Here is an 11030-nt window from a genome sequence, read left to right on the forward strand (position 1 = left end):
CGACTTGCAGTGGTAAGTTCCTTCTGGAATGCCTTCTAGCAGCAAGGAAACTATTGTTGAACCATTCACGTACAATGACCCATGTATTGCAGCTAATATTCTGGAAAGACGTTGATCAAATCGTCACTGTTATGAAATGGTATATGACTCTAGACAACCCTGGGGGATGAAGGAAATTGTATTTACCATATCTAATTTGCAACTGATATCATTTGCCAGTTTTACTCATTTTCGTGTTTGATGCCAGTCATTGGGAAAATGGCCCGTATCGTATCATGCTCAATGCATATACATTCTGGGTAAAGTATGGTAGAGCCGTGTCACATATCTGTCACTGGATGTTTGGCAGTAAACATCTGAAGGCGACTTTATTGTTTTAACATTTTGTTAACATGAAAGTTCAAACAGAAACTTGTCAAAACTGTTCGTAAATATACAAGCGAACAGCAGTCGAAGGTGGGCATATTGAACACTGAATCTTTATTATGCAGAGAAAGTGCTCAAAATATGTATATACTCTATTATTGCCTTGAATTATTGTTTTGTGTGACAGTCAACATGATGAGCGGATCAGCAATGTTTTGTCACATTCAGAGGTATGTCTTATAACCGCGGCTGCTGACGTTCAGTCATGACCCATTTACATTTCGTCAAGTTCGTCAAACAATTTCCTAGGATATTGGTGAAATGAAAACACGTACTGGTAATGATGCCAAACTACGCGTCATTAGGGATGATTGTAAGATCTAGAACACAACACATAAGTCGACCTGCATCATAGTACCTATGCCTTGGATCAAAACATCCTTATGCTGTAACAATGTATTGCAGCGGTCTGTAAATAAAAAGGACCAGACAATCCAGAGATCAGCATGCGCATTGACCTACACAACTGGGATGCAACAGCATGTGTCAACCAGGTCAGCGAACCTGACCACCCGATGCAGTTAGTTGCTTCTTCGAGCAAACATGGGTTACTGGAGATCAGTTCTAACCCGGATCTTCATTGGTGTAAGATATCAGGCCATCGCATAGCATGTTATGAACGTATTCTGGTTAAATCTCTGATTATCTGAGATGGCTGAGATAACAGTGTAAACAAATCGCTGTTAGTACGTGCTCTAAGATTTTTCAGTTATTGTGTCAAGATAGAAGTGTATTAAGGTGATAATGATTAATGTACATTCTCAAGTACATCCCTCTTGCATCATGGTTTCGCGTATGGACCATCGGGGTGTGTTATGGCTTGGCGAGTATGGTTTATGTCGCTCTAACTATATTCCAATAATATCACGGCGGGGGGCATGTCAAATTGTTGGGAATCGAACCCGAATTTTAGGCGTGAAGAGCGAACCTTTCAACCAGTTTAGGAATATGGTACTATCATGGCTTGAAAAGAAGCAGGTGAGCACACAGGTAGTGTAGTCAGGGACCTGTCGTGGATCTACAACATAGAAAGCCCTGTATTTGAATTATACTGGCACAGCAAAGCAGCGTTACTAATCACACTGTATCGGCAACCTGAACCCTCAATCCACAAACACAACTAGTATGTCTTGTAAGAATGAGACATGTTTCCACAAATCTGTTTAGAGGCACGCCCTTCAGTTTGACGTTTGGATGAATTGATTGAGGAGAGATATTTTATAACAATATACACATCAATTGAGGCAAAGCTGATCTTTAACCTGAAACTGGATGGAGTTCAACTGGTTCGCGTCATGACAGAGAGACATTCAATCTGTCATCATAGATATTGACATTTTGAAAATGGGATGAGTTTTTGTATCTTGTTCATGATACAGCAGCTTTTCCGAACAACCGAGATGTATAGTGATTGGAATATAGATGATTAAAATTCTCGGCACGTTTATAAAAAAACAAAAAAACAAAAAACAAAACATAGTGGCCTTTGTGTAATGCGAGATGAGAGAGACATGCGCTTGCTTACTTAATAGTGTCGAAATATCTTCCTGAAAGTTCTAAACTACGCCGAGTTAGTCTAAAGCTGCTGTGGAAGATTCCAAAATACTCTTAACTCTAAAACCATAAAATATACGTATGCCCATTCCACTGCTCACATTATATAGTTCTACATTCCAAATAAGTAAGAAATATTAAAAGTCGATGTGATGAACCTCTGTCTCTTAACATAACCAATGCAAAACAGTTAGAAGATATTTTAACAATAAATTATATAGTGATGCGTAGCGTAGAACAGTTACCATGGAAGTGGCCTCGATACTAATTATCGATAGATGTAATATTGTATGGATAGGGATGGACTTCAGGACACTTGAAACGGTTGTGATACTTATTAAGGATCTTCTATGTGACCTTCTAGAGTTTCGTGACACTAAATATGTAGATACCTTAATAGTTCTCAGTGGGTGAAACAGAAGATTACAATTACATTCACATTACAAATTCTAAATGTCTTAAATGAAGCGGTGTTCCTATAACTACAAACTTAATCCTTTGCTTCTCTTGTAATCCCCGTCACTACTGTCATCAATCGCTCTAGGCATTTTTTTCGGAACACCTTACATACCCCTATACTAATTACTGATTGAAAGTATTTAAATTTAAAAGTATAGTTTTGCCACAAGGTGTTCTCGATATGTCTCATGCTTTACCCGTCGTTCCCGTCACTCAACGTCAAAGTGAAAAGTAAGTGCGACATGTTTTATTGCGTAATTGTGATACTCCGTTTGCATTAAATAATTTAAGTGTGAACCAGCACAATCAACACTCTAGTCGGTGAACTCTTTTAGGTTAAAGTATTCGAAACGTTTTCTCATATAACAGTTTCTGTACGCTGAAAATTTCAGTAATCTATAGCAGCATATCAAAAGAGTTTTACTTTCTTTAATTCCTCACATATGTCGTGTGTCAGACACCGACTTTAAGTGTGGGGATATATTATCAAATCTGAAACAATCAATCTCAAGTGTGTGTTTATGTGAAAGGTTTTTGATGCCACACTGTCATGTGATTACAAGAGGTAAATTGAAAACACAGATTAGTTGAAATGTTATGAGCGACGTTTGGGATCGAATAAACCATTACCAAGACGACACTGACCAGTCACCTCATCCATTTAGTAGCCTCGTATAACAAACATAGGTGACTAAGGAACAAGTGTAACCATGAATCAAACAGCATGGGCGCCACACGCAAAAAAACCCATTGACAAGTCATTCGGAGATACTGACCATCTTTATCACAAACATCACAGGAAAACAGGTGATACTGGTCATCTCAGAAGTGTTCGTCAGGCAAAGCTCCTCTCCAGCCAATCTGTAGCTTCCTGGACAGCTGGATCCTGATGTCTTTGTAGGATGGGTCATCGGCTCGGTTCCAGTTCTCTTCTGGGTCTTTCACATGATCGTAGAGTTCAGCTGCCTTCAGCTCGTCCCACATAGGTTTATAGACAGGCCGACCTTTAAAGTTGATCCATTCTGTGTAGCGATAGTGGTCTGTCCTCATGGTGTAGCCCATGATTACATCACCATGGAGACCGTCTCCTCCTCGAGGGTACTGGGAGAAAGCAGCAATTTTCCAGTTTTGCATTGTTGGATTTGTCATAAGTGGGACCATGCTCGTACCTTCTGTGCACAGGGTGATGTTCTGTGAGTTTGGTGGACACGTTGGAAGCTTAGGAAGTTCTGCAGCATCAACGAGAGTCGGGTAGAGGTCGACAAATTCCGTCAGGTGCTCTGTCACCACACCTTCATCGGTGACTCCAGGAACGTGTATCATCATGGGCGCATGGGTGGCGTCTTCAAAGTTTGTGTGCTTCTCCCACTCTGAATGTTCTCCCAGCTGCCACCCATGATCACCCCAGAAGGATATGATTGTATTGTTAGAAAGTCCCAAGTTATCAAGCTCTTGAATAACTCTGCCAATCTCATTGTCAATATAGCTGATGCAGCTGTAGTAGGCCTGTCTTAGTTCAACTGTCAATGTAGGTGGAAATGTGAAATTTATAGCACCAATGTGCGATAAGTTGTATTGTTGAATGTCTTTGAAAACACCAAAGTCTTTAAAGTTATGCCAGGCAACAGCTGGCATTCCAACTGGAGCGTAATAGTTTGGTGCCGGGCGAAGACTCTCCAGGGGATAGAAGGTATTGAAACGAGCAGGATAGTTCCATGGTGTATGCGGTTTATGGAACCCTACTGCTACAAAGAACGGCTGCTCACCTGACTTTGCTCTAGGTGCGACTTCCTGAAGTGTTTTTATTGCATGGTCCGCGATCATTTGATCCTCAAGCGGTTGGGCCTTCTCTCTTTCTTCTGATACTGCTTCACATAACAGGTCGTCTCCTCCATATTTGTCTCCTGCATGAAAATATGGATCCGTCCATGATACGGGATCATCTCCTCCTGAGGAACTTCCAGGATGAAAGATCTTCCCCATTCCAATAGTGCGGTAGCCATTACGCTTGAAGTATTCAGGCAGTGTAGTAAAGTTACCACCAACGTGTCTGAAGTAAGGTCCAATGTACCATACATGACTAGTGTCAGGGCGCCTGCTGGTGAGAAGGGCAGTTCTGCTAGGACTGCACAAAGCCTGAGACACATAGGCTCTCTTCAAAACAAGGGATCTGCTGGCTAAGGCATCGAGAGCAGGGGTGTGCATCTTGGGGTGGACAGGAGACGGCATGTCTGGACCCAGGTAGGCATTGAGGTTTGGTCTCATGTCATCTGAAACCAGAAACAAAACATTTTTCTTAGCAATCACTATTGCTGTCAACATCAGTTGTGCCACTAGAGCACATATCTTCACCATCATGTCGGATTGCTGGAAAACGTCATTATGTGTGACTATGTCAGGCTGCAAGATACTCATATGTAGCAAATCAATGCAACGCAAGGTGTTTGTGACAGGTGTCATTGATCGAAACTTCGTTGAAGCATTACGACTCGTATGTAAAATGCACTGATATTTTAAGCGTATTAATATACTGGTAGACTGAGTGTCTTGAACAACATCGTTATTTCCGAACAGATTCAATAATGTTTGAATATAAACTCTTTTACATTTAGGTTTCGTCTCTCTGGAAGTTCATATTTGTCCGCTGAATGTCTACCAGTCACACACATCTGTATGTGTAACATAAACGATAAAACAGTCCGAAAAACTCGCTATCGTCCAGTATGGAAATGAGGTCGTCTTGGTGTATCTACTTCTGAAACTGGACATCTCCATGCTCTATTATAAGTTGTTCGCTGGTCAAGAAGGAGACATGGGTTAGTGTACCCTCGATGTTTGTTTATGTTCCCTAAGCCCGAAAATACATTAACCCATGGGCCCCGAGGGACCAGTGAACAACGCATTTACCTTGTGTCTTATATGTTTGAAGCATGGGTACAAATCGTTTTGTGGCCATCGCTAGATTTTGCTGACAAGTAAATCAGGTTTAGAGATATCTTCCTTCCATCGATTCGCATTCACAAAACATCGGTAACTTTCGTGCATCATCGTATAAGGATCTCCATCACTGATTGGTTAACGTGACCTGGTACAAATTACCACGTGTGCTTAGTGCACAGCCAGACACTGCCCACGCGGGGTATAAGTTTTGTGGCGAGGGAAATTACATCATTTATACCCCTCTCCATGGGCATGGATAAAGCATGCATCCACGGTAGTCAGTGAACCGTGAACCAGTGCTTCGGATCGTCTAGTCAGTACCTTGTTTTTACAACTTATGATTGAATATCAGTTTGTTTTAATGATGCATTTACATAATTAGAGATTTAAACAGTCGGTAAGATAAATTCGTTGTAGCATTGTGATTTGGAGGTATACCCTGTTTTGTGCGTACGTTAGGTTTTATCCAGGTTTTTTTTGCTAAGCATATATTCTCCATGTTACAACTCCATGTATCACTTGCCTCGATAACAGTGTTAGTACCTACACCGAAACGTCGCACCCATCGCAATAAAGAAGTTGACTATCCACAGTACTTGGTTTTCCTTCACCGAGTCGGAAGCTGGAAGTTTTATGTGTACAGAATGAGTAAGAGAAAAGGAAATAACGCAGATTATTGTCTGCCTCAGTGACAATGAAGAATGACATTCCAATGAGGGGCGACATAACTCACAACCGCCCAGTGCCAACTGCCATTAAGGTATGTTATCACATATCATCATTTATATATAATATATAACTAATACTATTCCATAATGATTGTCAAACTTTAAACTGATAATATCAAACAATATCAAGAGGAGGATCATATTCATTCAATGAATGATGTCTGTACTCATACTCCCAATCCTTTTTAGGTTTCAGATACACGGGAGACCACAGTGTTGAAGACGCTGGCTAAGACCATACTGTATTCTCTGCAGTCAATATATAACTGTGAATAAAAATGTAAGCCACCTAGTATATTTTGCAAATATATAATTTGGCACATAGGAAATCTTTCAAAAATTGACGAGCTATGATAATTAGCTGTAGTGCTTTTAGTTAAAAACAAAACCATAAAGAAAATTGTCTTTTACTTTCAACAGGATAATGCACTTTTGGAAAACATGTATTTTGTTTTCCTCAAAGAGGGTACCTGCCTTTGAAAAGTGAAAATCAGAAATGAGTTACATGGTCACATGTTTGTCATTTTTAACAAGTGAAATCTAAATTTAATAGTGTTGTATAAGCACAGCAGAAATAGTTATTTTGCTTTAAAAAGCAGTGTCATCATATCTGTGGCAATATTTTGGCAATAATTGTAGGTACAAATTATTATGACATTCCTAAATCAGTTACCAGATGAACCTCCTCTAAATATAGATTACTTCAGCCTGACATTTCCAGAGCTTCACATATTAGTTTTGAAGGAGGCTGGCGGTTATGTGGATCTTTTCGAAATGGAGCATTGACCGACGCTATCTTTCACTGGAGTAATCGATGCCATTCAAGAGCAAGAAGGACACCCTTTACCGATCTCGCCATTTATCGCAGAGACTCGGTCATTCCTGACTGTTTCCAGACAACAAACACTGGTGGGTCCTTCATCACTGCTACAGTGGAACAGACGTTTGAATTCTAGGTTTCTTAACAAGAAACTTGGAAAATCACTCTGCTGCTGCCATCATTTATGGCGATGGAACTTTCTGATAAGTTCCATCCATCTTTACACATTTGTGCATCTTACATCCTCTTCCAAAGGGAAGAGGTGCTACTGGTGTTGTTAATCCGTCTAGACAAGAAACTGAGTACCTACAAGCGAACTCTCTCACTTACGAAGGATGCGGCAGCGAGCAAGATTTTCTGTCTTAATTCAGGATGCATCCAGGTACACAATACATCATTAATAATATACTTTTAATGATATGGTTACAGACTGACTTCGAACTGGCGACGAAGAATGAAGCGACAGTGTTTTTTTCCGGGGTGAATGGAAAGGCAGTTTATTCTATCTCAGCAATTGCAGAAATATGTATGAAACTTAATTAATAAAATTTCTGTTACAGATGAAAGACGTGTTGCTACAAGCACTTACCGATCATTCTCTCCCCACAGTGGTTACCTGTCATATTTTCCTACGTAACCTATGTTCTCATACGACCCTTTCATGGTGCGAGTGTTCAAGACTCGTGATTGGAGGCGTTCAGATTTAGTTGTGCAATCAGCAACCTTGTTTCAAAAGTGATCGTAAGATCTCGGTAATTTCCGAATGCATCGTGAAAACTAGAACCTCTTCCCGAGCGCGATACTCAAATGTTTCTTCTAGACAGAACTCAGTCATGTCGTATTTGTTTCTCCCCATTGCTTGCATTTTTCAAGTTAAATCTAGGTCGATGTAACACTTGTTCTGATTGGACAGAAAAAAAGGGAGATAAATCTGCTGCCATTTTTTGCCGCTAGGGGATTTCATGAGAACCGCTAAATATGGCCGTATTAGAACAGAGGTTCGTAGGAAGATATGACAAGTAACCTCTGTGGGAAGAGAATGCTTACCGATCTGCGATACAATAGTCTGATCAGCCTGGATCGATGGCCATCCGATGACTACCAGGATACACTACGCCACAGCGGATGCAAGAACAAACAACATCCTGGAAGGTTGGCATGGGCTTTTGCAGAAGTTGGTAGGCAAGGCCCATCCAAACCTTATCTAAATCGTTCGATGCTATTTTAGTGAGGAGTCTGCAGAAATCAGCTCGGTCCTACATGCCGCTGATCGGCGCCTTCCCACCTGAGAGAAAGATCTGTAAAGAAAGTTTGATGATATCAAGTGGAAATTGATTCCTACAAGATAGCTGTATATCATTATGCAGACAGTACATCGCTTGCTTTTAAATTTGAATAATTTCAGTTGACATATTGTTAGATGATATATTGTATTTATTTTGAGGATTATGAAAGACTGCGGAAAAAGTGATAATTTAATTATTGTAAAGTGACACGGTGATGATATAAACTGTTATTTTATACATGTGTATAAAAAAAGAATGAACATCTTATGGTTGTCACCTTCCTGGGGATTAGGGTTCTAATGTAAACACCTGAACCTTGAGCACCTGTTGTCAGTTTGCAAGAAGGGGAAAACGAAAAAGGGATTATGTTTTTACGCGCGAAAACATCGCCTTCTTGCGAATACACCGTTTGTTTGTGTAGATGAATATCTTTGTTACGGTTTTTACTGTCGTAGCAAGGTCTGTTGTGTTTCTTACAATCACTGTAATTGTACTACAACTGTATTGCAAGCTGCCATTTTTAATATAATTTTGCAGTGACTGATTCGTAAATCTAGCATACGTTTTATGCAGTTGTTATTTGTATAGCATTCTGTGGTTTACCGCAATACAACCTAAATATACTCAGTCTCATTTGAGTTCAGGAGCATTCGGTAATGACTTTGGTCGATTTTATTTAAAACAAAAAACAAAACACGTACTTAAAAATAATAAAGGAATGACGTGCATAAGATGCATCTATGGTCTCATTAACCTAGAAACGCACTGGTGTCAAATTCCGAATTTCTGTTCCTTAAATTCGCTGCCTCTTAGATCCAGGGTAAGCTGTAGCAATCCCCGCTAAACCCCGTTTTCTAATAACTTTCTGTCTGCTTCATGCGTGGGATTTTAGTGCAGGTTGCGACCTGGAAGTATGTCTGCCAGTCACCCACATGTAGTAACACTGTTGATTCCTGCAGGGAAAACTGTGAGACACAATACCCTTACAGGTGACATAACTTTAATCACATTTGCGTATTTCATTAAAGGGTAAAAGTGGATGACAAATTTTGCCTTCTTGAGACGAGCTTATGGTATCAACCTCTTGTTTGTTTTGTCCATGACCAGTTAGATGGACCCTTCTGGCTGGCTGTGTTATACTTAAACCTTCAGGGTAACTCTTTCTGTTAAGTTCAATCAGGAACTGTGCTCCATCATACCGCAAAGCTAATATAGATTGGTTCTGTAATCGTCTAGTCCTACATGCGTGTTACGAAGGCGGATTTACAAGCAAATAATCATTTCGTTATTAGCAGAGGAGATTGAACTCGAGACCCTCATAATCAGTAATGTATGAAAGATGATTAAGGATCTAAAAGTGAAACATGAAGATCGGGGTCAAGGAGAACCGTTGGCATAACGTACACCATCAATCACCCACAAGACTATTACGCACATTTTACATAAAGTACTATCTAAATAACCTCATGGTCGTCAGTGTGCAATATGTTAATTATTTTTATCTCATTAATCTTTTAAATTGCGCCCGTAAACCTTGACAGAAAACAACAGATAGAAACTCATACCACCACAATACCTCACCTGATGCAATGCAGTCTCGTCACATGCACAGAACGTAGTGAGAGTTTGTGAAAGAAAAGATTTAAAATGAGGAGTGCATCTCGATGTAAAATTTGCCTCGGGTTAGAGAAACAGTTTATACACGCCAGCAAAGATAAACTACTAGATCAGTCTTCAACTCGACAACGATATGCCTGCACATACGATGGCAAAACACCTGAACTGGTTTTGTGCAATCTCAGAACATAGGTTCAAGTAAAGCAAATATTTCAAAGGGAGCTGAACCTCATACTCTGCATGGTCACGCATGCTGTCTCAAATGAATACCAGTGTATGTGTAAGACGAATGTGTACATTATTCGTAGACTACAACGTTAGGGTTACATGTGGAACTGAATCTTTTACTTATTGATATTGTGCATCTTGTATATGTATAAGTATCTTTGAACTCCTATATATACTGCCTCAAAAAAGAAACGCATCACTAAGTTTGAATTTTGAATTTTCTTTGTATTTCCGAGCATCCTCCATGGATTTGTAATTTCGTATGTGTTTTTGTATCAAAACATCGCATCCAAACGCACCCATCCTGCACAACGCCTATTTAAAGGCACGATTTTCTTTTTGCGTGTGTATTGTCACCGAAAGCAAAATGTGCATGAAATGCAAGAGAAAAGTGGGATGCACATCGCGTCGCTGATGGATATAAAAGGTCGACCCTTGTCTCTCCTTCATTCACCTTTTCCGCCACTTTCAACGTGAATGAAAATGCCGAGACTAAGCCGAAACATCGCCATAGGACTTCTTCAAGCTGGACAACCCCGGCATGCCGTCTCCCGCCGTATGGGAGTCCATCAGAGCACAATTTCTCGTCTCTGGGAGAGATGGCGCCAACAGAACTCCGTCGAAGGCCAAGGAGCGGACGTCCTAGAGTGACCAACAGAGCCCAAGATCGGTACATCCGGGGACATCACGTACGTCATCGTACTGCTACAGCAACCAGTGCCTCCATGAACATACCCGGATTACGCCGAGTTTCTGCTCAGACCGTTAGGAACAGGCTTCGAGAAGCAGGTCTAAGAACACGAAGACCCTAGTTTGGCCCTGTCCTACGTCAACGTCATCGACGTTATCGACTACAGTGGTCTAACAATGTGCAGAACTGGACCTTGGCTAACTGCCATCGGATCTGGTTCAGCGAGAGTCGAGATTTGTGTTGGAAGCGATGGAAGGATGAGGGTTTACAGACGCTGTCAT

At 40.6% G+C, this 11030-nt stretch overlaps 1 protein-coding gene across 1 annotated transcript; it reads right to left on the minus strand.

Annotated features, from left to right (window-relative positions):
• Positions 1-3261: 3261 nt before the first annotated feature.
• Positions 3262-4797, minus strand: LOC137266173 (iduronate 2-sulfatase-like). The gene has a single exon (XM_067801659.1). It carries the CDS (start codon positions 4795-4797, stop codon positions 3262-3264), a length of 1536 nt encoding a protein of 511 aa, XP_067657760.1.
• Between the last annotated feature and the right edge of the window lie 6233 nt (positions 4798-11030).

This window comes from Haliotis asinina, chromosome 15 (genome assembly GCF_037392515.1).
Source record: "Haliotis asinina isolate JCU_RB_2024 chromosome 15, JCU_Hal_asi_v2, whole genome shotgun sequence".
Classification (NCBI taxonomy): Eukaryota; Metazoa; Mollusca; class Gastropoda; order Lepetellida; family Haliotidae; genus Haliotis; species Haliotis asinina.